This window comes from Dipodomys ordii, unplaced genomic scaffold (assembly GCF_000151885.1).
Source record: "Dipodomys ordii isolate 6190 unplaced genomic scaffold, Dord_2.0 Scaffold206, whole genome shotgun sequence".
Classification (NCBI taxonomy): Eukaryota; Metazoa; Chordata; class Mammalia; order Rodentia; family Heteromyidae; genus Dipodomys; species Dipodomys ordii.
In genome coordinates, this window is record NW_012267422.1 from 1,433,553 (window position 1) to 1,458,621 (window position 25,069).

Below are 25,069 nucleotides of genomic sequence, written 5' to 3' on the forward strand. Positions count from 1 at the left end.
CAGCTCTTCAGCTCAAGGCGAGCGCTCTACCACTTGAGCTACAGCGCCACTTCCGGTTTTCTGGTGGTTTATTGGAGATAGGAGTCTCACGGTCTCGGGCTGGCTTTGAACCGCGATCCTCAGATCTCAGCCTCCTGAGTAGCTAGGATTACAGGCGTGAGCCACCAGCGCCCGGCTACATTACTTATATCTTAAAATCTTATTTTGATGTTAGATCAAAATCTTTATATATATGACATGCTCATAAAGGCAGACTTGCCCAATAAATAATAGAGAGTAGACAAAGAAATATACAATGTTATGCCTAGATATATATTTGCATATATATAGTATATATATGATGTAGATGTACTATGTATGATGTATATACACTACATCTGATCTATATACTGTGTACAATACATCTACATACTATATATGTGAACAAATTCATACATAGGAATCAAACATATGAAAGTATTGACAAAGAATTGAAAACATGTATTCCTTGAATAATCAGATACTTTAATAAACTTATTTCTTCATGTAATGGCAGCAGCTAGGAGGAGGGAGGTTTGGTTGTTGTGTACACAGAACAAGCCCACTTTCCCTTAACAGAATGCAAATATATCTCTATGTGTGTCAGTGTATTTATCAATAACACCCACAAAAAGCGGGTTGGCTCTGTGTTTGGGATTCTTGCACTTTACAGCAAAGGAAGAAAGCAGAGCAGAAGGGCAGAAACATCCTAGTTAGAATCAATTCCTGCAGAAGCTTGTCACATCTTGGCTGGGGATTTTCAGCGTGTACAGCTCTGCCGCCTTTCATTTCTACCTATATAAGTGAACTACTGATTCAGATCTAACTATTTAGAAGGAGACTAAAAGAAGAATGCCTGGCACTTGGCCAGTGGTTCTCAACCAGGCGCAATTTCGCCCCTCGGGGACCCTTGGCAGTCAGTGTGTCTGGAGCCATTGGGGGATGGGAGCAGCTGCTATGTCCAGTGGCCCAGGTCCTGCTCCACATCTTGCTGTGGGCAGGGCAGCCTCCCTGGCTTGCCCAACAAACAATTGTCTGACCCAGGATAATCAGCATCAGCATTGTAGGTCAAGCAGGAAAGCTGAATCTGGTAGTGGTGATCTTAAGCTGTGTAGGGGTAGAAGAACAGAATCACAGAGATTTTAACATCTGTTTGCTAACTACAAACAAATGCATTTCAGAAGTTTCAGTGACTTCTTTTCAGCATACTTCATGATTTCATATGATGCGGCCAATTATAGAATCTTTATACAAACTGACAGGTCAATGGCTGTAATTAAGTAAATAAATATATACGCCTTCACAAATGTTGCTAACTTTTATTATGAAATGCAAGCAAGGAATCTACGAATCTTTCTAATGATCATTGAGACGTTTCCCCAATTACTAGCTCTTCTTTATGACCTTCATAAATATGCATTGGTTTCCTGGTTTAGTTCTGATTTATTTTTCCTGTTCTTAAAAAAAAATCTGCGGACACTTTAAACCATTTAGTAAAATGATCACTGTTCTTATAATGAGTAACATATTAATTTTCCAGTAAAGGAAGGTTAGTTGTTGTTTTTTTTTTAAAGGAAGTTTTTTTTTGTTTTGTCGTTGTGGAGCCTGAACTCTGGGCCTGGGTGCTGTCCCTGAGCTCTTCAGCTCAAGGCTAGCACTCTACCACTTGAGCCTCAGTGCCACTTCCAGCTTTTTCTTCTTATATGGTGCTGAGGAATCGAACCCAGGGCCTCATGCATGCAAGGCAAGCACTCCACCACTGAGCCATCTTCCCAGCCCAAAGGAAGGTTGTTTTTGAAACCCCTCAATGCTGGGAAGATACAATGCCTGCTCTCAGAGTCACAACAAAAAAATCCAGAACACACACACTATGTGATTCTCTACCATTAAAGCTGCCAACAGGTCAGGTGCTGGTGGCTCATGCCTGTAATCCTAGCTATGCAGGAGGCTGAGATCTGAGGATCATGGTTTGAAGGTAGCCTGGGCATGAGACTCTTATCTCTAATTAATCATTAAAAACACCATAAGTGGAACTGTGGCTCAAGTGTTAAGTGCTCAGGGACAGCACACACACACACACACGCACACACACACACACACACACACACACACACACACACACACACGCTGTCACTTGGCACATGCCTCCTCCCTCTAACCTCTTTTTTGGTGGCCACAGATGCTTGTCAGCCTGATACAAACACCAAGAGGATGCATTTAAAATGTGTAAATAAAACACACCAATCTTTTATGAAAGTTGAGCTTTAACACATTCTGTACAAGTTGGTTTTTTTCCCTATTCTAAAATCTTACTGGTAGGCTCTTGGTGGCTATAAGCTCAATGGTCAAGATCACTGGATGAAATCCGGTGTGGCTAGTTATAATCAGATCTACATTATAATGTTGGCATTTTGTTGGATCTAATGATTTGAGGCAGTGATCATTTAAGGATTCATAGAGTGATGGGTGAGTCAAATGAAGAACAGAATGTTTTTATTTACTTTTATAATTTTAAGTAGTTGGTACATGATGGCTGGTCATTGTCATTTTTGGTATTTTGACAGACTGTATACTTTAGAAGGAAAACTGGTCGAGAGCGGGACAGAGCTGGAGAATGGGCAGTTTTACGTGGCTGTCGGCAGAGATAAGTTCAAGAAATTGCCTTATAGTGAACTACTTTTTGACAAGTCGACAATGAGAAGGCCTTATGGGTAAGTCTTCTGCCTGTGCGCTTGCTCATGCTTCAGTTGTCACTTAAAATAGCACTAGGTCTTTTGCTGACTGCTCACGTGTTTTGTTTAACTGATAATCTTGTTTATAAAAGTAAATAATTTTATTTTAGAAAGTATGCATGACATATATTGATCTTTGTTTTATTGCTGTGAGAGATGGAGATCTATTCTGATAAATTTTTTGGAATTTATGAAAGATTACATAGTATTTTTAAAACTCTCATCAGTTTAGAGTAAATATAAAGATTTATTCTTGTTTCACTTAACATCAGATTATATGGTCATATGTTTTACCTCTTCTGCTTGTCCTAGACATATACTAGTTATTGCAGATAAAGGAAACCACGGGACCTGTGGTTTTTTGTGGTCTGGCTTACTTCACTTAATATAATTTTTTCAAGTCTTTCCATTTCCTAACAAATGGGGTGCTGCCATTCTTTCTGATGGAGGCATAGAATTCCATCTTTTTAATGTACTTATAATGTACTATGTGATTTTTTTTTGTTTCTTTGTATGTTCTTCCCCCATGGTGCAACCCCTATTGTCACTGTATTTGATTCCGGTGTTCTGCATCTTGTATATACATTTTTCTAATTTGGGGAGGGGAAGGGAAATAACAAAATGCTGAAATAAGGATACAGGATGACACATTGTAACAAGGAGATGTATAAAACACTATGTTGAAAATGAACTTTACAATGCTGGGGGGGAGTAGTTGGGGAGGTGGGGAGGAAAGGGATGGTAGGGGAAAAACAAAAGGAGGGGGTAACAATGCTTGATAGGAAATGGACTCATTACCTTGCTCATGTAACTGTAACTCCTCTGTACAGTATCTTGACAATAAAAATATATATTAAAAAAGATTTATTCTTGTGATGATAACAGCTTCTCTACATACATCTTGTTTTGTTTATGGCAGTGCTGGGATTTGAACACACACTTGCTATGCATTCATTCTATGACTGATCTACACCTCCAGCTGTTCTATATAAATCTTATTGAAAGTTTTAGCGGCTAGGTACTGGTGGCTCACTCCTGTAATCGTAGCTACTCAGGAGGCTGAGCTCTGAAGACCCTGGTTCAAAGCCAGCCTGGGCTGAAAAGCTCCTGAGAGACTCTTATCTCCAATTAACCACGCAAAAACCAGAAGTGAGGCTGTGGCTCAAGTGGTATAGTGCTAGCTTGGAGCACAAAGAGGCTCGGGGACAGCACCCAGATCCTGAGTTCAAGTCCCACAACCAACCAAAAAAAAAAAAACTAAAAAAGAAGAAAGTTATACCAAATAATGTTTTTGTTGGTTTGAATAAAAACATCAAAACACACTAGAAAAACCCTCACAATATTTTACAAATTTTTGAATATTTGTAAAAAATAACAGCAATATAATTCCATGTACATAAACGAATTAGGAGGGTAAATATGTAGTAAATACTTGCAAAATTTTAAGGATTACACATTAATCATACAGAATATACCATCAGCTTATTTCCCCATAAATTCCCTATGTTTATGGAAGAGGTCTTGTATTGCCATACAGATGGGCTGCACAACTGTAAATGGTGACCACACAGGTCCTTTGGGTCTGCTATGGTGCCCTAGGTCTCATGTCTGTGACTTTCCATAGAGATTCCAGGGCTACTGTACCCTTGGAAATGGAAATTCTTATGACAGAGATAGAGCGAAGAGCATAGAGGATAAATAGAGATAGGGGGAGACATCACCAACGTGTTTTCCATGAATTCATAATTTGTGAGACCTGTTTGGTAGGTGAGTTGAAGATTCTTAATAAGTCATAGAGGAAATGGAATTCCAGAGCTGGTGGTTTGAGCAATGTGAGAGCACACCATTTTTTAGTGCATTAGAATTCTTTATGAGCAGGCTTCTTGCTAACTATCCTTACTCATCCATGAAATGAAAGTCCTTTAACAATTTCTGCTAAGCAATGCTGGACTAATCTGCTGGGAACTACAAGGTAGATTTGAGGGTAATGGGAAAACTGTGACTCATGTTTGGTTTTTTTTTCATACAAATTAACACAATTTACCTTTATAAATATGATCTATTTTGGAGATATTCAGTTGGGTTTCTAGGTGGGTGTTTTCTTAAATCACCTGCAGTCTAAAGAAGAGTTATTACTATTACTACCATTCAAATTCTTGGTAACCATGATTGGTTTGAAGAACTCCCTGACTATAAATGCCAGTGTCCCATTGCTCCCTTCTATCACAGGTAGGAGACCATGAAAACAATGAAAAAGTCTTGTTTTTAATTCAGCCTGGAAAAATCATGCCTTAGTTTGGAACATGAATTTTTTTTATGACATGCAAATGAAAACATTTGGGGATTTGAATAAAGATGTGAGAAAGTTGATGTGTAGCATTCATCAAATTATTATACAGAAAAACTTTTGAAGTAGTTTTGGAATGGTTGGAGATTTTTAATATGTTTTTTGTTGTATAAATACTGTACGGTTATAGTTACATGAATAAGGTAATGAGTATATTGCCTATGGAGCATTGTTACCTCCTCCTTTGTTTTTCCCCTATCATCCCTTTGGTTGGAGATTTTATAGGAGTCTTTTATGACATTGGGAATGTGTTATGGTCCCTCCCATGGAATGCAAATGTCAATAAACAGGTGGGCTGGGTGATAGGTTGGGGTGATGGTTATCTTGCATTATTCATTACCTGTAAATAACATTCACAAGTCTGCATTGCAATTTGTTTCCACAGTCAGAAAGCCTCTTCTCTGCCTCCTATTGTAGGATCCAGAAGGTCTAAAGGGAGTGTAAGTATCAGATACTTATTAATGTCCTATATTTCTAGATGAAAGATTGTCCTTTGGGCTTCAATTAAATCCAAAGAAATAAAACATAACTGCCTCATAACATGGAAGCAATTATGTGAAAGCATAAAGACCTAAGCTTTATCATTACAATTCACATTCTAAGATATAATAATTGTAGAATACCGATTTCAGTTTTTCCTCTTGTATATGTATCTGGTCTGATTTCTGTCAGGGCTTGAGATCTGAGCAGTAACATATAAATATATAAATCACTGAGTCATATCCATAATCAGCCCAGTCTAGTTTTCTCTCTCTGACAAAGACGAGAAGGAAGTTTTAGTAAGAAAATGGTAATCCTAATGTATTGCGCCAAAAGACTGAGAGTCATCCCAAGTAGAAGTGCAAAACCCAATCTAAACAATAAAGCAAACATGGCTGGGGCATCGCTCAAGTGGTTGGACCACCTTTCTAGCAAAAGTGAGGCCTTGAGTTTAAACTCCAGTTCCCTCTGAGACAACACAAACACAGAGAACACTCTAAAATGTACACACGAATCAAAGAAGAGAGCCTGGAAAAGCTCAAAATACAAGCTAAACACCAAGTGTGTGGTGAGATCAGCAACGGCGACAGAGACAGAAGGATTAGATGGGTGATGGCGGTTCAGGAAGCTAGATGTGAGGGCTGCCTTTGAGGGTCATTTAAGAATCTGGGGAAGGTAGAAGAGGGAAAAAGAGACCTCAAAGGCGCCTAGTGTGAGGAAAGGAAATGGGCATGCAGAAAAGCCATCATGCTGGCCATAATTAGTGACTCTAGAGAGCTCAGCCCTAAGCCAAGTTCCTTCCAGAAGCTACAGAGTAAAAAGCTAAATAAAATGGATGAATTTTGAGCTTATACATTGTATCTTGTTTCCTGTTTTTTTTTTCTTAAACACTCTTTTATTTTACACATTGTATCCTCACCCCACAAGGCAGGTACCTTTGTTATCCACATTTAAAATGAGGAAAGGAAGCAGGAAGAGTCCAGAGCAGAGAAGAGGCTGAGCCACATGGCCTGCCCCCAGGTCCTGCTCCTGACTCCTGCACACAATGAATCCCTCCGGCTGTCCGGAGCCAGTGGTCCCCTCCCAGGTAGAGGGTGATGGGCCTCTGTGTGACCTCACAGGCCAGAATGAAAAGTCACATCTGTGTCCTTGAGTTGCAAGGGGGTATGAAGGCCTCTGAGACGTGAGAGTTGGCATCGGAGTCCATCTTAGGACCCCCTCATTTTTTCCTTTTTAAAGACGTTAAGACCTCCTGGAGTGAGAATCTGCAATTAAGTCATCAGTTATGAGGCCACTAGTATGCAATGATAAGTGCGTAAATTGGGGAGATGGCAGAGGCAGCTGGAAGTGATCAGAGTTTATGAAGAAATGAAGGGCTGGCTTGACCATTGCTACATAGGCTAATGGAAGGTTGGAGCCAAAAATAACCACAGGACTTTAAAGCTTGGCTACCTCCCAGAGAAGAGGGTAGTCCTTTGGCCAGCAAAAGGAAAGTCAGGATGTAATGACCTACTTTATTTCAGACATGTTGCATTGGAAGTGTTAGGAAATCTAGTTGAAAGCATTCAGCACACAGCGAGACCTGTGGAGGACATCCTGGCCATGTAGGGATCTGAGCTGCCAAATAATGGTTTTAGTGTGATTACCCGGGACAGCTTGGTATGGACCAGGCAGGTTTCAATAGTGTCTGTGTATGTGAGGGGGGAGGGGGTGGAGAGGAGGGGGGAGGGGAGGGGGAGAGGAGGGAGAGAAGTGAGGGGAGAGAGGAGGGGGGGAGAGAGAGGGGAGGGGAGGGGAGAAAGGAGAAGGAGAGAAAGAGAGATATAGGAGAGAGAGAAGGAGAGGAAAGGAGAGAGAGGAGAGAGGAGAGGGAGAGGAGAAAGAGAATGAGTGGGAGAGAGAAGAGAAGAGAGAAGATGAGAGGAGAGAAGGGGATAGAGAGGAGAGAAGAGAGAGGAGAGAGAGTAGGGGGGGGAGAGGGAGAGAGAAAGAGAAAGAGAAGGGGTAGAATCACAGAGATGGGAATATCCAGGCTTGGAAATAACCTCCCAGGATGGAGAGGAAGAGGAATAAGACACTAGTAAACTGAAAAAATATATTTTGTCATTAAAAAGCTAGCTAAACTCCATTAATTTAGGGGTTGAAATTTGTCTTTTGCTCTCTTACTTTTCTTTAGGACATTGTAGTAGCAGGATGCTTTTTGCATAGCTTATAAGCATTAGCAGTGGAGGTTAAAAAGAGACCCCGTGTCATTGAGTAACCCAGAGTCATGGGACGGTGCCTGTCAAGAAGGTCATAACCCGACTCTTTACATTTACTTGACTTTAGAGTTTTGTGTTTACTATCAGGAAATTTGAAAATCTAAACTTGCCATTAAGAGCTGCAGCATGTTTTTGATTTGAAAATGCACGTGCAAGTGCAATTTTTTTTTCTTACTGGTTTAGGGAATTTTTAGTATCTGCCGTAATTACTGGCTCATCTCATGATGAATGCTGAGTGAATTTCTGGGTGTCTGGCATGATAATGGGTTCTAGGGAGAAAGCGATGAGCCAAAATGATCAATATGAACAGTCAATTTGAGGAGAGAGTGAATAAACCAATGATTTCACAAATCATTATGTAATTACAAAGTATGATAAAAGTGAAAGAGCAAACCCCAGCAATATGAAAGTCGAGAAAGGGAAAACAGGTCCAGATCATGTATCAGGACAGGCCTCACTGAGGGAGTGGCTGTGAAACAGACGGAAAGTTCTCAGGTATATTCCCATCCTATAGGAGGTGAAGGGTCACAATTGTCAAATGTGTTTGCTCTCTGTGGCTTAAAAAATGAATTGCTGAGTCTGTCCCTCTTCCTTTAATGTTTGCTAGTACTCTGGATATCCATCCATCCATCCATGTATTCATCCATCCGTCCATTTACCCATTCTTCCATCTTTCCTTCCTTCCATCCACCCACCCACCCACTCATCCATCCATCTTTCCTTCTTTCCATCCATCCATTTTTCCATTTATCCTTTTACTATTCTAGGCATGAGTATATGGTGGTGAAGAGACAGTCAAGGACTTGGGCCTTACTGAGAGTCCCTTCTGGTGTGTGTGTGTGTGTGTGTGTGTGTGTGTGTGTGTGTGTGTGTGTGTTAGGTAGACCATTAACTTGCCAATATAAAAATACTTACACAGTGCTAAGAGCAAGCTAATATGTGGCAGGGCACTATAGCATATTAAGTTCTCTGAGGCCGAGACCTTAATTCTATAAAGGAATCAATTGTGCAAGGAGAAGGTCAGGATAAAAGTAATTCTGGCAGAAGATGCAAGCTATCCAGGCCATTGGTACAGAGCTTGTCAGTGAACATGCACGAAGAAGGCTAAGGTGGCAGGGAACTGGTGGTTTAGGCCTGTTATCCTAGCTACTCAGGGGGCTGAGATCTGGAGGATTTTAGTTCAAAGCCAACCTGAGTGGAAAAGTCTACCAGACTCCATTCCCAAAGTAATCATCAGAAAATCCATGCTGGAGGTATTGTTTAAGTGGGAGAGCACCAGCTGTGAGCCGGGAAGCTGAGTGTGTATAAGGCTATTTGTTTGAGTCCCACTACAGGTAAATAAAGAAGAAAAAGGAAAAGAAGGGCAGGGTAGTCTGAGCTGAAGTTGGAGAGGCCCAATCATGTAGGTTAGTTTGGATTAGATTCCTTGATTAGATGCCATTTGAGGGTTTTGAAAAAAGAAGTGAGGGTTGGCCATGGTGGTGTATGCCTGTAATGCCTACTGTTCAGGAAGCAAAGATAGGAAGATTGCCAATAAAGGGTGGCCTAGGTATAGACAACCCCAAAAGTAAAAGGACTGGACTATGGTACAAGTGATTGACTGGCAAATGTTAGGTCCTGAGTTTACCAGTGCTGAATAAAGAAAAAAAAGATGGAATAAAAGAAAAGATGGAAGTAATTATTATTTGATTTATGCTTTTCAACATTCATTCTGGCTTTGGTCTATAGAGAAGAAAGTCTGGGCAAAAAAAGAAGCAAGAGGCAAAAAGATGATCAAAGTTCATTATGTGACTGAGGTGACTTGGACAGGTTGGCCACATAGATGACAGGCAGCTATGACAAATCTACTTTGTGTGCAATCAATGGCATTGATTCACTCAGCAGCCCTTTGTTGAGTATATATTTTACCCTGAGTACTGTTCTTGTGCTGGGGTTGGGGTGGAGGGTGTTCTCAGAGATTCCAGAGCACTAAATGTACAGAGGCTATCTTCCAACAGAGGAGAGTGATACAGACAGATTCACCACACCCCTGATAGCAATCAGCGTTGAGATCGTAGAGGAATCCATCTGTCTGTCTGCCTATGGAAGAGGCCTATGCCTGCTGAGTGGGAGGGACTTCCTTGAGGAAGTTCCAGGTGAACTGAAGAACATAGGTTCTCACTAAACCTTTTTATGGTATGTGTGAATGTTTGGCAGGAAGCCAACACAGAGAAAATGTCCTATGCTGGGAAACCCAAAGTCACAAGCTCATTTTTTTTTTTTTTTTTTTACCAGCAGGATCAATTTACTCCTTTCTTTTAATTAATAGGTTCTCTGGAGAATGCAGTGTTTTATAGATCATTAACTGCCTGGCCTTGAGAGAAGAGAGTATGAGCAAAGGGGCATGGTGTAGGGAGAGCTGATTTTTCTAACTTTAAGAACCACTGTCAAACCGACGAGGAAGCATTCCTGAACTCAGAGGGGACCCATAACTAGATTTTTTGAAATTTATGTTTCCTATATAGCTTTCTAGGAATTGTTTAATTGAAAGAAGAGAATGTGTGGGTGTGTCTGTGGAGGATAGACAGACAGAGACAGAGAAGTGCTACAGAGGTGCACAGGGGACCTTCTGATCCCAAGTTGAGTTGGTCAAGTTGCCCAGTGCAGCTGGACTTGGGGTGGAATGAGAAACGGAGGTTCAGGATGACGCATGTCTGCGAAGCACTATCTAGACTGACAGTTAGGAGAGACACAGAAATTATCCAGTTGAGAATAAGTGTAAGTGGTGATTTTATACTTAAAACATAAAAACATAAACAAAAGGAAGACATTAAGTGAATTGTCTTGTGTTCTGCTGAGTTCAGAAAAATAAACCACTCCTTCAAAGGAGGTCCTTTAAACTGTGGAGACCTCACCACATAGGATCAAGGTGCCCTCTAGTGGAAGAGAAGTAAAATTAAGACAAGTCCTGGAAGACAAAACTGGACTATGTAGTGTTCCTTGCCTGGGACAGTAGGAGAAAGCTTAAATCAGACGTTGTTGTGGAGAGCCATACTTACCTACTAATCTGGTAAGCATTTGTGTTGATATGCACATAGCACATGGGTGCTCTATTTTATCTACTAGCAGAGCTGTGTGAGTGAAACTCCCCAATCACCCAAAACTCCTTCAATGATTACCTTTGTATTCAGGTCCCATGACACAGGTTGAGACTCAAAAGTAGCAAAGATGGGCCGCTCCCCACGCTTCACTATCTCCCCAGAACCCTACATCTGATTTATCTATCACATATAGTTTACACAATAAAGTATTAAAGCATATATGTGTATTACATAATTTATACATTCATGCATAATTTTCTATACATTTGTTTATTTTAAGTTTTATTGTGAGGGTAATGTACAGAGGGGTAACAGTTATGTGATTCAGGAAATGAGTATATTGAGTCAGGCCACCTCCCCTTTCCCCTTTAAAACAAAAAGCATTTGAATCATTTCCTAGCCTCTAAATACAAAATAATTCTTTCCTTTCTCTGTTTCATTTACCTTTTATTCACAAAGTGCCCAGAGATTAGTTATTGAATGAATGAGTGAAAGTCACTTGTCAAAGATACAGTTGTTTGAATCAGCTAGTCTTTTTTTTTTTAAAATCACCTTTGAGTGCCCCTATCAGAAATGAAGTGATTTGTAAAATGATACCCATCCCCTGGCATTACAGAATAGCTTTTTGCTTTTCCCTGTTACTTTCCCCAGAGAGCTACAACACACACACACACACACACACACACACACACAAGTGGAAAGTAAGGGTGGTGGGAATGGGAGTAAAAGAGGAGCTCAATCTAAATAAAATACTGCACATGCATGCATTTTTACCACAGTGCAACCATTTTAAACATTTAACATACACGAAAACAATAAAAGACAGGAATGTAAAACAAGTCCTGTCTGAGGTATGAATACTCGTGGGAAGGTGAAGCCCACATAGAAGGACAGAAGAAGGGTGAATACGGTTGAATACCTGATTTGCACACGTGTGTGAACAGGGAACAACCGAAACCTCTTGCCCTTGGCTTGGGAAGGGGAGGAGGAGGAAGGAGAGTGATCAGGTTTTGTGGGGTGGGGGGGAGTGCGTTTGATCAAGATACATTGTATGCATATAGGAAATCCTTACACAGCTATTCTAATGAAAAATGTAAAAATAAGCAAAAAAAACCCCACCACCACCAAGAAAACAAACCAAAACCAAAATCAAAAACCAAACCCCAAAATGTCCGTGGCTGGGCTTCTGGGTTTCTCAATGACAGGGCTTCATTCTCATCCTTGAAAGTTTCACACCATTACTGCGGCCTGTTTTCGTTCGTGTGCTTTTGTTTTCTAAGCTAGAGTCTCGCACTGTAGCCCAGGCCTCAGATTTGCTATCCTCCCCTCTCTGTCTCTCAAGTGCTGCTACTACAGGTATATGTCATCACACGGGTACATTTTTGGTTTTCTTCTTGGGCTTGGGATCAAACCCTGAGCCTTATGGATGCTAGGCAATTGTTCTTGCCACTGAGCGGAATCCCTAGACCTCCTTGCCATCTGTGAAGGGTTTGCTTCTCTTATCCAAAGCTTTTATAATTTAAACTTTTTTTGGTGTGAATAGACTCCATTGAAAATAGACTAAAATATGGAACTTGGCTGATGGTTTTGGAAATTTCACTATATTAACGTTATCTGTTTTTCTTTGCCAGTTTATGGCCTTGCAAAAAAGTCACTGAAAAAGAAAAGGGGGAAAAAATCTCTGGTTGTAGTTAATGCAATAATTAAATGGAAACTGTATGTCTAAATTGCAGTAGGAACAGGAAATTAAATTATGCAAAAAGCATTATAGATTTGGACAAGTTTTCATACTGTTAATAAATCTATGCATAATTCATTTTCTTGTAGGCTATGACAAACTAGCATAAATAACTTCATTTGTAAGGCTGTGAATTTCTCTGTTCTTAATTGGGTGATGGCTAAAACCATTTAACTGCTTCTGGATGACTGAATATATAAATGTTTAAAATAAGCAGTTATAATAGGTTTCTGGGCAGATTTGTTTATTTAGCATCACTACATGTATTTGCAGATTCTAGCCTAGTACAGATGTGGCATAAAGATTTTACTCAATATGGCGGGAGTTTGAGACTATGTTTAGGAAAAGTTGTTTCTTCTCTGCTCTTGGATTAAGCCCTCTGATGCTCCTTGTGAAGCATCTATTCATCCCTTCATCCTTCTGAGGGACTTGGAAGGTGGGTACAATAGCCCACTCCACCTATTAAGGTAACTGAGGCCCAAATGAATTTGATGTTAGGTAGCGCTTGGTCCCAGAGATGTTAACAACAGCAGGAGCTCTGAGCCAGGTATTTTGAGTCTTGAAAATGTTCACTGTTTCTCCTACCTGCAGCTTCATACGTTAAACAATCAGGTGAGTTTAGCACCTGAGAGCCATGCTGTCTTATTAGAAGGGAGGGAGGGTCAGGACAAAGGCCGGGCACCAGTGCAGTAGCCACCTGCGGTAGTGGCTGTTATATGACTTTCCAGGCACTGTACTAGGGCAGTGACAGGGGCTGCTGAGTCCTCCTGGAGCGGGCGTCAGGTCTCCTTGTGAGCTGCATGTGGGGCCAGGGGCAGTCAGCAAAGGTTTGTTTGACCAGGGGACCCCATCTGCAGCATGGAGTGGGGCCCATGTGGCTCGAGTCTGCTTGTATGATGTTGACACCTGCACTTGACAGCTAGGTTAGAAGCTATTTATTACATTAACTGATCCAGCTGGGGCTACCATTCCCCATCCAACAGACACTGGCCACATTTTCAGAAGAGTCCAGGATTAGGGGATGGGTGACACACTCATCTGCTGCTGGTGGCTCTGGAGGTAGATTGCTCCCATTCCTTCCTGGCTTGCAGACTGTAGGCAAGGCTGCATTCTAAGCTTCATTGCCACACAACGTTTGTGTGAGGTGTGAAGGAGCAGTTTGTTATCTTGGTTTTGAGGAGTTGGGAATCGAACTCACAGATTTGTGGCATGTGAAGGTAGTGTACTAAAACTGAGCTACCCCTCTACCCCAGCTCCTAGAGAAAGACCTAGTGCATATGAAGTGTTTAAGAATGGTTTGCAATTGTTTGTGCTTCTTCCTTTGCTGATCTTTCTTCTTCTAAAGAGGTATACTTGGAGCTAGTGTGGTGTAAAAATGGGCAGTCACAAGATCTATGCCCCTCCCTGACTTGTTGATCACAAGTTATTGACCCGCAAGTACTGAGAAGCCCCTCTGGGAATTCATTAGCTAATCACAGGGTCCAATCGTTTGCCATTTAGGGGAATGATCGCCAGTCTAAGTCAACAATTGGATCCAGCGACAACTCCTCTCCTCAGCCCCTGAAGAGGAAAGGGAAGAAAGATGTGAGTGCCGAAAAACCAACCAAAGCAAAACAAAGCATGAAGTTGAAAGGAATCACAAACAATGGTATGTTTGTTATGGTGTTACTCTTATGTATCCTTATTTCCTTGAGAATATGGTGAGATTTTTAACTCTGAAATTGGTATGTTCATGACTCTGGTCCTTGTATTCAAAGAAGACCCTGAGAGGAGCTGTTGCTGGTTTTGCTCAGTTTTTGTTTTTTGTGTTTTTGGTATTGAGATGCTATATCCTGGGGACATTTGTTTTGAGATCAAATGCTTCTTAAGGTGGTCCTGTAAAAAGCCAGAAAATTTGTCCTCCTCTGCTTCTACTCAGAGTACTTGGTCAATATTCATATCAATTATTATGACATTGGTCTCTCTCATCTGTGGTCTGTAAACCTTGTGTACACACACACACACACACACACACACACACACACACACACACACACACACATTTGTGCCAGTCCTGGGACTTGAACTTAGAGCCTGGGCACTGTTCTTGAGCTTTTGTGCTCTACCAACTGAGCCACGCACCCACCATTTCTGGCTATTTTGGTAGTTAATTGAAGACAAGAGTCTCACAGGTTTATCTTCTCAGGTTGTCTTAGAACTGATTCTCAGATCCTAAGTAGCTAGGATTATAGCTGTGAGCAACCAGTGCCCGGCTATCTTTTTTTAAAAAGACTTCGTTATTAGTATTATTAATTGCACAGAGGGGCTCATCACAATCAAACTCATTTCTTCCCTCATGCTTTTTTACTCCTCTTCCTCTCCCTCTTAAAACAGTTTCAACTGATTTCATTCTTTTTTATTTCGTTCTTTCTTTTTTATTGAACTCAGGGCCTCAAGCTTACTAAGCAAACACTCTACCACCACAGCAGCTTCATGGTTCTATTTTCTTCCATGCTTACCATGATTCACCTTTCCTGAAAAGATGCTTCCTTGATTTAACTGATCCCAAGAGAATACCAGTCGCATAAAATTTACCAACGAGCAAAAAATAATCTATCCAAATTAGTTAAGTCCTTTTATCTTTTCCTAACAGGTAAGAGACAATATAAAATAAAAATGTAAAAGAGTTTGCATTAAGTCTGGGATTTCATTAGCGTGAGGGAAAAGTGAGATGAATATGGTGGATTTTTCCCATGAGGTTGGTATGAAGAGAGTCTATTTTTTGGTTTTGTTCCAAGTGTGTGTTGAGCAGGGTGAACTGGTGACAGTGGAGAGATGTAGGGATAAGGAGGCAGGAACAGACCAACACGGAGGCCCCACCTCCATGCTCACACCGCCCCCTACTAGTGAGGCATGGTGGGGGGCTCAGGGAGAGGATGGGTGGGATCGATCAGGTCTCACTTAGTGAGAGGCCTTCATTTATTTCCAAGTCAGCGTGCAGAGTCTAGTTAGCATGACCAAATTCCAGATCACTGAAGAGTCACAAGGAAGGCATGGGACTAGGTTAGAGGAATGGCTTAAATGAGTGTGCCAGCTGTCCAGAGAAGAGGGGTTTACATCCTCAAGGATTTAGGTTGATGGAAAGCAGCCACAAGTCCGGCATCTAGATTCCTTTCTAGATTCTGCTGGGCTTGAACTCTTGCCTGGGTGCTGCTTCTTAGTTTCTTTCACTGAAGGCTGTTGCCCTACTACTTGAGTCACAGCTCCATTTCTGGCTTTTTGCTGGTTAATTGGAGGTAAAGAATCTCACAGAGCTTTCTCCCCAGGCTGACTTTGATCCACAATCCTCAGATCTCAGCCCCCAGAGTAGCTAGGATTACAGGTGTGAGAACATCAGCACCCAGCCTAGATTTCTGTCCTATCTACTATTGACCTTGGGCAATCTGCTTAACCATTTTTTTTTGAGTCGCATTGTCTTTAAAATGTGGGTTTGTATTGTGATTTAAAGAATATTTGGCTGATCTTGAAATTTTGCAATCCTTTCTATGACCAGGAAACAAGAGGCCAGGATGGAATATAGTCAGCAAATGTTTATTGAGTGCTTATTAGAGTGTAGGGACCAAAGAAGAGAAGTGAGTCTGGAAGAACATGCTATACCTTCAGAATTAAAAGTAGGCTTTATTTCAATCAATAGACAGTAGATTTTGAAAGGCCCCAAAGCCATGGGCTATGTATTACCAAGACGTCTTAAATCCCCAGTGCTGACATAGATTTTATAGATATAAAGCACCTAATAAATGTTGAATGAATGATAGGAGCTAATAAATAGACGTCACTGTAATACTTTAAAACCCACTAAGTAACAGAATCCATTTAAACATTTTCATGAGTTATTGTCTAAAAGGCTTACAGAAGATATACTTTGCTTATTGTCTGTAAGGCTCTTATTAACTCACAGAAATCCCAGTTCCTACTGCCAGTATATTTTTAAAAGTCATTGGATTTAGCAGTTGTCCCTGGAAAGAAAGGGAGCAATTATCTTTCCAGGTTATATTATTTGTAGAGACTTGCGAACACAAGTCTCACTTGATAGACCCTCTAGGAAGAAACCCTTATTAGAGGGTCGATAATTTGCTTTTGTGGGCATTCACAAATAGGATGTCTGTGGACATGAAAACATCAACCTCATGTTAATATGGAATCAAGTAGTTTTCAGAAAGTGCAAGGAAGAGTGCTGATTTGATCATAGTCTTGAGAGAATCCTGCAATTGCTTTAGATAATTGCTCATCTTAAGTGGGTATTTTCCAATGTAGTTTGGTTAATGTGAAGATTATGGGTTTTAAAATGGCTCCTGCCTTTCAAATTAATGTTTTAAAGACGAAATTTCTTTTCCCCAGTAAGGGGTTTTTACTACTGATGTAGATGGTATATAGGGGAATTTAGATGAAGTGATTTGTCTATTTTCATCTGGATAGAATATCACCTGGAAAATGAATTGTGGCTTCTCAAAACATTCCTGCCCCCAACCAGGAAAACAATGGGGAAACAAGATTTTGTGCACTTCTCTTGATTAAGTTGTCACTTGATAAATTTGATTATTAGTTTGAATATATGCTATTTCGTCTCCAGATGTCCTGGGCTGTAGAAATTTTCCAGAGTAGAATATCAAGAGGTGTTTTTTTTTCTCTTTCTCTTTCCTTAATTCAATCTTTAATTTCATTTATTAGTGAAGTTGGTTTTTTTTGTTTGCTCGAATGTCACCTATATTAGAAATTTGAATCAAGTGTCTGCTTTTTGATATGTATACCTTGAGAGCTTTTAGTCTCTAGAGATGCAAAAATAGTAAGCACTTAAAGCAAATGAAAAGTGAAGGGAAGCCAAAATAATTAGAGATGAAATTGACATAGTCTTTTCCGTTTGAACTATATTAAATCGTGTTAGAAATTCGCTTCTTTGTATAAAGTGTGAAATTTTAGGATTACATTGAATATTAGCCATTATTTTATATCACTCATCACATTATGCAAATATTTGATCCAGTGTACTAGATCTATCTATCTATCTATCTTATCTATCTATTTAGTTCTACTCCTGAGGCTTGAACTCAGGACCTGGGCATTATGCCTAAACTGTTTTTGCTCAAGGCTAGGCTCTATCACTTAAGCCACAGCTCTACTTGTGGCTTTTTTTTTTTTTTATGGTCATTGAAGACTAGCTCCTCATGGACTTTCATGGTGGGGCTGGCTTTCAAACAGGATCCTCAGAACTCAGCCTCCCAAGTAGCCTGGATTACAGGCATGAGCCCCCAGGCTCATCTTGACTTAAAAAAAGGATTTTGATTGAAGTTGAGCATTATGCCCATGTTAAAAGGTATTTACAGATAGGATGTATAAATGAGCAATGCTAATGTCAGACTGTAGATGGCAACCTGAGTCTAATTTTATTTTATTTTTCCTTTTTTTTCCCTTTCTATTTTCTCTCAGTAATAGTAAAGCTTAATAATTCAAGCAAGCAGTGACATATTTCTTAAGGGAAACAAAATACTATTTTCTCTTGGTAGCCAAGATGCAAAGTAAGATTGGTTTGGTGATTGATGAAGTTGGGTGTGAAATGTGTTCTTAGAGCTGAATTTAAATATCAGCCTAAGTGACCAGAGAGTGTTTTAGTCACACTTTCCACTTGAGTTGTAATGCTTTGAGATACGTTTTAGAGGTGTTAATTGGCTATATTCTCCACTAGGAGCAAGACAGCCATGATTATTGTTTTTGAAATAGCATTATGGCTAATCAGTATATTCACTGGTGCTGTTCATATTTGACACATGAGAAAACTGGGTACCTCTAGGACTCTTAGAGCAAGGAAAGTACAGCGACTCTAGTTTAGGAGTATCAGAAGGAGTGCAAAGAAGATATAGCCTATTCTGTATTGGAGCATCATATGCTGTATAAGTACATTTTTTGTTATTGTTGTTGATTGTGAGGCTTGAATTTGAGGCTTGAGCACTGTCCCTGAGCTCTTTTGCTCAAGGCTGGCGCTCTACCACTTTGAGCCACAGTGTCACTTCTAGTTTTCTGGTGGTTAATTGGAGAAAAGGGCCTCATGGGCGCTTTTCTGCCCCAGTTAGCTTTGAACTATGACCCTCAGATCTCAACCTCCTGCATAGCTGGATAACAAGTGTGAGCCACCACCACCTGGTTTTGATCAGTACTTTTTTAATGGCAAAGTATTAAAATGTAGTAAAAAAGCACAACTTCTCTTCTTTTGAAGGATGTACAGTCTCTTTCAATTTGCACACATGTATATACACATATGTTTGTACACATAAACACACAGGCCATGCATCTACATGAGCAACAGTATTTTTGGTGATGGATGTACTTCCTGGCTTAGTTCCAAGATCTTTAATATTTCAATGTCTGATGAACGGTTTGGAGCAGGTACAATGTTGGCAAAAGGAGGCCTGAATATTATGACCTTGTTGGGTGACTGCCCTTGATCAGTCATGCCCTCGAGTTTCCTAATAGCTACAACCTTCACATGATTTGGCCTACATCGCCCCATTTACTGCCATTTATCCTCAGAGTCTCAGAGTCCTGGGGCACTGAAACTTGAGCTTCTTGGGCTCAGGTACAAACCAGCTCAGGCACTTACAAGGTTTTCCTTCACAAAGGAACTTGGAAGACAAACCTAGAAGCAGCTTCAGAAAATGTGCTCTCCCAGGTCTTACCATTGAAAAGGCTATTGTGTGCTGAGAGCAATTATGTAAGAAGGCACCAAGACAATTTGGCAGAGTAGAGAACTGGTTCTGTTTGTAAGCTGAGGTAAGATTTATGATCTCTCGTTGTTTCTTGACAAAGAAAACACAGCTTTTCTCTTCCTTCATTGACCATAAGTTCCCATTGCAATGGAAAAACATGTTGTGGGACATGAGTCCAATTTTATTACAGCAACTGTTAGCATGGTAAAAAAGTAATTGTATGATTCTTGTTTCTCAACACCTTGATCATCCATCCATTCATTGGAATAGCATTGTGCAATAGTATTCCAGTTCAGAAGTGATTTTAGTTATTTCTTAGTTTCAATGGCATAAAATACTAAGTCCCCATTTTTTAGGTTCTGGGGTATCAAGTCAAGGTCTTGCACATGTTAGCCAGTGCTCTTCCACCGACCTATACCCTCATGGGCTATACCAACATGGCTTTTTCTATATCACTTCCTATCCTGTGTTTCCATGTACTTGCTATACTGTATAGAGAAGGACTCCGAGAAAACTGATAGTTTGAGAACTGATGCAGGGTTGAAGCTTCTGCAACCAGTTCTCTTGGAGTTAATTTTTCTATAGTCCAAGGTCCTAGAAATTCATTTTAGGTAGGTATTTATGATTTGGATCACATTCCCTATATATGCCCATGAAGTGCTCTGTAACGCACCATCCATCATAACGATTGCATTGTATGATATTACGTGAATGGCTCACCATATGCACCATGTTTCTAGTGAGAAAATAAACTAAGAATTCCACTTCAGAATGCCCAAAGCTCAAAGTAACCCTGATGCCTGTGGACACAGAACTGGTACAAGCCAGGGTCTTTCAGTTTGGGCCCAAGGAGGAATCTGGAGATGAAGAGGCCAGGTCCAGAGTTAGAGGTAGACACTCTGAGGTGGATTGAAGGTTTGAGATTCCCTTCCCTTTCCCTTCCCCTTCCCTTCCCTTCCCCTTTTCCTTCCCTTCCCTTTTCCCTTCCTTTCCCCTTCCCCTTCCCCTTCCCTTTCCCCTTCCTTTTCCCTTTCCCTTTCCCTTCCCTTCCCTTCCCTTCCTGTTCTTTGGCATTGAACTCTGAGTCTCCACTTGTCAAGCAAGTGTTCTACTAGTTGAACAATGCTCCCAGTCTTTTTGATTTTAGTTTGTTTTTCAAATAAAATCTTCTTTGCTTGGACTAGGCTCTTGGACAGGGATCCAAGAGCTTTTGGCTCCTCAGTACCTGGAATTACAGGTGAGAACCTATCAGTGATATTCTTTCATTATTAATATCCCCTGCAGGATCTTTATGTTCTTCCCAGCTCCAGGATTTGGCTTGTTGATCTCTCTTTTCACAGATATTATCCTTTACTTCCAAATAAGCAGGATTCACCGCTTTTTGGAAAGAAACTTGGAAAAAATTGTATCCAGTGAACTGTCAGACCCAGAGAAACAAAAGATTTCATGGTTTCTTTCATTTGTGGTAGAGAGAATGTACCTATAAACCTATAAGTAAACATGTTGTGTGGTACCCACATGGTTACTACAAATGAATTAACTAAAGTATAATGGACTCTATGGAGGGCTCAAATAGTATAACTTTTTTTTTTAGAAAGACTAGGTCAAAATCCAACAAAATCATCATGAGGAAATGCGTACACACCAGAGGGGGGGGGTGGGCCAAAGGGAGAGGGGCAGATGAATGAAGTAGGTATGGGGAGGAGAGGAATGTAGTAAAAACTGCATTGTGTATACTACAAGATTAAGAAAAGTAAAGGAAGGGGTAGGTCAAGGTTGTGTGTGTGTGTGTGTGTGTGTGTGTGTATGTGTGTGTGTGTGTGTCTATGTGTGTCTGTGTCTGTGTGAATATTGAAGAAGTGACACTGATTAAGATAACATTGTATTCATACACTTCTTTATGAAATGGCACCTCCTTTGTGTAACTACTTAAAAAAATAAAATTGAGTCATCCTGGATATTTTATCTTGAGATATGAGGCTCCCAGACAGAGCCATGATTAGTCTACTATCATAAGATGAGCTTCCTAGAGGGGAAAGGAGGAAGTAGCCATGGAATCTATTATCCTAAATCTCTGGCCACCTGTGTGTGTGTGTGTGTGTGTGTGTGTGTGTGTGTGTGTGTGTATCTTCCATCAGGCTTAGTATAAATTAAGACTAAGAACTGTCCTGGTTTGCTAGCATATCAGCTCCTTGGCTTTCAGTCACAGGGAAAGGATGCAGCTTAGCCTTAAATGTAACACTCTTCACAATAGTGCACAGTGAGTGTTTGCTGACAGGGTGATTGTGTGTGCATGCTTATGTATGTATGGAGGTAGGTCAATAACATCTAAATTGAAGGTTATACATTGCAAACATCGAGTAATGGTACGTTTGTGATACTCTATCAGCAATATAGTCAATGGAGCTACATTCACAAATCCTCAGAAGAGATAAATAGCCTTTCCTGCTTCTGAAAATGAGGGGTGGGGTGGGGAAGAGGAGAGATCATGGATATGTCAGTGGCAAATGCCTTCTGGAAATTTCCAGGCTGACATGCAACTGGCTTCAAGGTGGACTTAGCTAGATAAATGTCTTCAGGGAGCCTAGGGAGAGGAGTGAAGGATGCCATCTGTAGGCAATCTGATTGGAAGGCTGATGTGTCATAGCAGACCCTGAAGTTTAGCTGAGAGATTTTGAGGAGTTTCCATCTTTTCCCTTCCATTCTCCAGTATTTCATCTTCTTTTGTAAATGGGTTTGATTGATTTAAATCCTCTCTATTTTTTGGATGGCAGGAATTAGTTATTATGAGGATCTGTTCCTCTTCTGCAATCTGGTGTCTCTACAGGTGCCAGCGTAGGACTGGACCTAACTGTGGCATTCGGACCCACTTTTACAGTGACTGAGAACATGAAAGAGATGGATATGTTTGAGGCTGATCTGTAGTTTATTTATCAAATGATCAAATCCTTTTTGTTAAAGAAATAAAAATAGGGACTTGAGTACTGAAAGAGCCAAACTCTTAAACCTATGAATTTTCCTTCTCCATGACTTATGAACCTATCTCCTTTCCTAGGTTATCAGTGCCATTTTTTTTTTTAATAAGCACTCACCAAGCCATATACTTTGCTAATCACTGGGGTAACTCTCCTGTGTACCAATTTCTCTGAACTTGGACATTTTCTTCCAATAGAAAATTCAGTCTTCATGAAGGAATTTTCCTGGATGGAGTAAGTCAAGTTGCTTTCTTAATTTCAATAATCAAACACCATCTACCATCTATAAATGCTAAGTTTTCACATACATTCCTTATATCTCTATATTTCTTTTGCCTTTACATAAAGGAACACTATGAGAAAAAAGGCCAACTCTGCTTACATAATAATATTTTGGTTTAATATGATGGCCTGGTCACAAGTCATGTGTGGCACTACCAGACAAGGAAGAGCTTTTCCCCACCTACATGGTATGCTAGGCTTTTTTTTTTTTTTTAGAACATGGCTTCTTTTATATATGGCTCTATTTTTGGTCTATGTTGCCCTACTTTCCAACATGAGGTATAATCTCCACATGCCCTGCATTATCACAAAGGGATAAAGATAACGACAAAATACCTCGAAAGTACCTGTGAGCCTCTGAAGTTTAAAGCTATCCCATTTGTTCTTATTTTGTACAATTGGATGATAAGAGTAAATTAGTTCTGTGAAACAGGTTACGATGACTTCATAAAGACCACTTTTTACTTTGAGATAGAAGCCTTGCCTCTGTATAAGGAAAGTGTGTGTGTGTGTGTGTGTGTGTGTGTGTGTGCTACCTTTGGACTGGTGGTAACTGTCTTTCTCCTAGACCTTGTTTTGCTTTACAGTAAGGACCTTTACAGGAAGAAAAATCCTTTCATGAAGGATGTCTTGACATGTGTAACAATGAGACACCTCTGCTGAAATCCTGGAGGACGATTCCTGAGACCAGGGCTGGAAAAGGACCCAAAACTTTTAAGCCTCTTGAGGTCTGGTTGGTCATAGGGCAAAGGCTCTCATACAGAAAACTGAGTGTCATTTCCATAGATTTTTAATAGCTATTTCTAGTAAAAAAAGAGTTTGATATTCCAATCTAAATTCGGGAAATGTTGGATTATGGAAAATTAAGCCATTTTCTTTGCTGTAGGATGCTCCTCGCTTTTAATTGAGAAATATTCCAAGATAATTCTTTTAGGTTTTGTTTGTCTGGGTCAGTGATTGACTAAGTGTAGGCTGACCTTGAACTTGAGATCCTCTTGCCTCTGTCTCCCATGTGCTGGGATTATAGGTGTGAATCATCATGCCTGGTTCCATACGCTTTCTCTTTTTGGCTCCTTGGCATAGAATCCTTGGTAGCATTATTGTTCTTTTGAGCACAATGTGAGAAGCACTAGAATACTCAGATAAGGCAGAGTTTTCACACAAAGGCAGCTGGTTGTAAGGCATCACCTCTCTATGATGGTAATTAAATGAGCTACCTTCTTTAAATCTGTTTCTGAGGATATCACTAGCTGACAGGATAGTAAGACTTTCTGGGTGCTGGGTGCAATTATCATCTTCCGCATTTTACTGACAAAGAAATAAAAGCACCAAAGGGTTAAGAACCTTGTATGCAACTAAGCAAGTGGCTAATAGTGGAAAATCAGATCTACTTGCTCTGTCTGTAACAGAGTTACCATCTAGGCCACGGAGGCTCAAATCCAGGCAGCATAACTCTAGATCCTGTGTTTCTTAGTGCTATGCTCAACTGGCCCATCAATCAACAACTGGTGCATTAATTCACAATGGTGTGTGCACATAGGGACTAATAATCATGTTTATTAGTGATGGGAAAAATAAAATAAAATTGACAGCAGGCATTTGAAAGCCCTCATGTTCAACACAAATTGAAGAATGATAGCAAGAGGCTGGGCCACTGTTTATTTTATACTTTGCCTCATTAAATTTGTGTTCCCTTAATAGTTATAAAGAAATTGAATGGGATTTCATGGTGGCAGGAGAGAAGGTATATTATCCTCACTGGGTAAGGAAGTGGATCCAGGATTAAGTCTTCCAACATGACCCTTGCCTTGGGTCTGACACCTCTTCATCTGTGTAGCTGTATTGTTTTCCTAATCACATCACATGTTTCTTTCTCATGTACAGCACAAACACACTCAGGCATGCATCAAGCACCTGCTACGTAGACACAGACAGACAGAGACACAGATACACAGACACAGACAGACAGACAGACACAGACACAGACACAGACACAGACACAGACACACACACACACACACACACACACACACACTCCTTGTTGCTGCCCCTACACCATTTCCCTCAGTCCCCTGGTGTTCTTATAAAATGTATTTGTAGGTTGAGCCAACACAACCATGGCCAGACACATGCACAATCTCAGTTGTGAGATTTAAAATATTCCGAATGTCCAGTATAAGACTTCACTGAATTCTCTCATGCTTAATTCATAGCTAAATCCAACTCTTTCCAAAATCAGTCACAAGAATGGATCTTCTTGAGCTGGGCAGGCAGGCACTGGTGACTCATGCCTGTAATCCTAGCTATTCAGGAGGCTGAGATCTGAGGACTGCAGTTTGAAACCAGCATGGCATGAGAAGCCAGCCTGTCTGTGAGACTCTTATCTCTTAATTAACCACACCCAAACTGGAAGTGGAGC

The 25,069-nt window shown here is 40.5% G+C and overlaps 1 protein-coding gene across 1 annotated transcript in view; it reads left to right on the top strand.

The window, feature by feature from the left end:
- Dcdc2 (doublecortin domain containing 2) overlaps window positions 1–25,069 on the top strand; it is a 143,265-nt gene that overhangs the window by 41,425 nt on the left and 76,771 nt on the right. Inside the window, exons 6-8 of the mRNA XM_013035191.1 lie at window positions 2,583–2,729; window positions 5,483–5,537; window positions 14,157–14,304. Coding sequence (XP_012890645.1) covers window positions 2,583–2,729; window positions 5,483–5,537; window positions 14,157–14,304 — 350 coding nt within the window. The remainder of the gene's footprint in view (window positions 1–2,582; window positions 2,730–5,482; window positions 5,538–14,156; window positions 14,305–25,069) is intronic.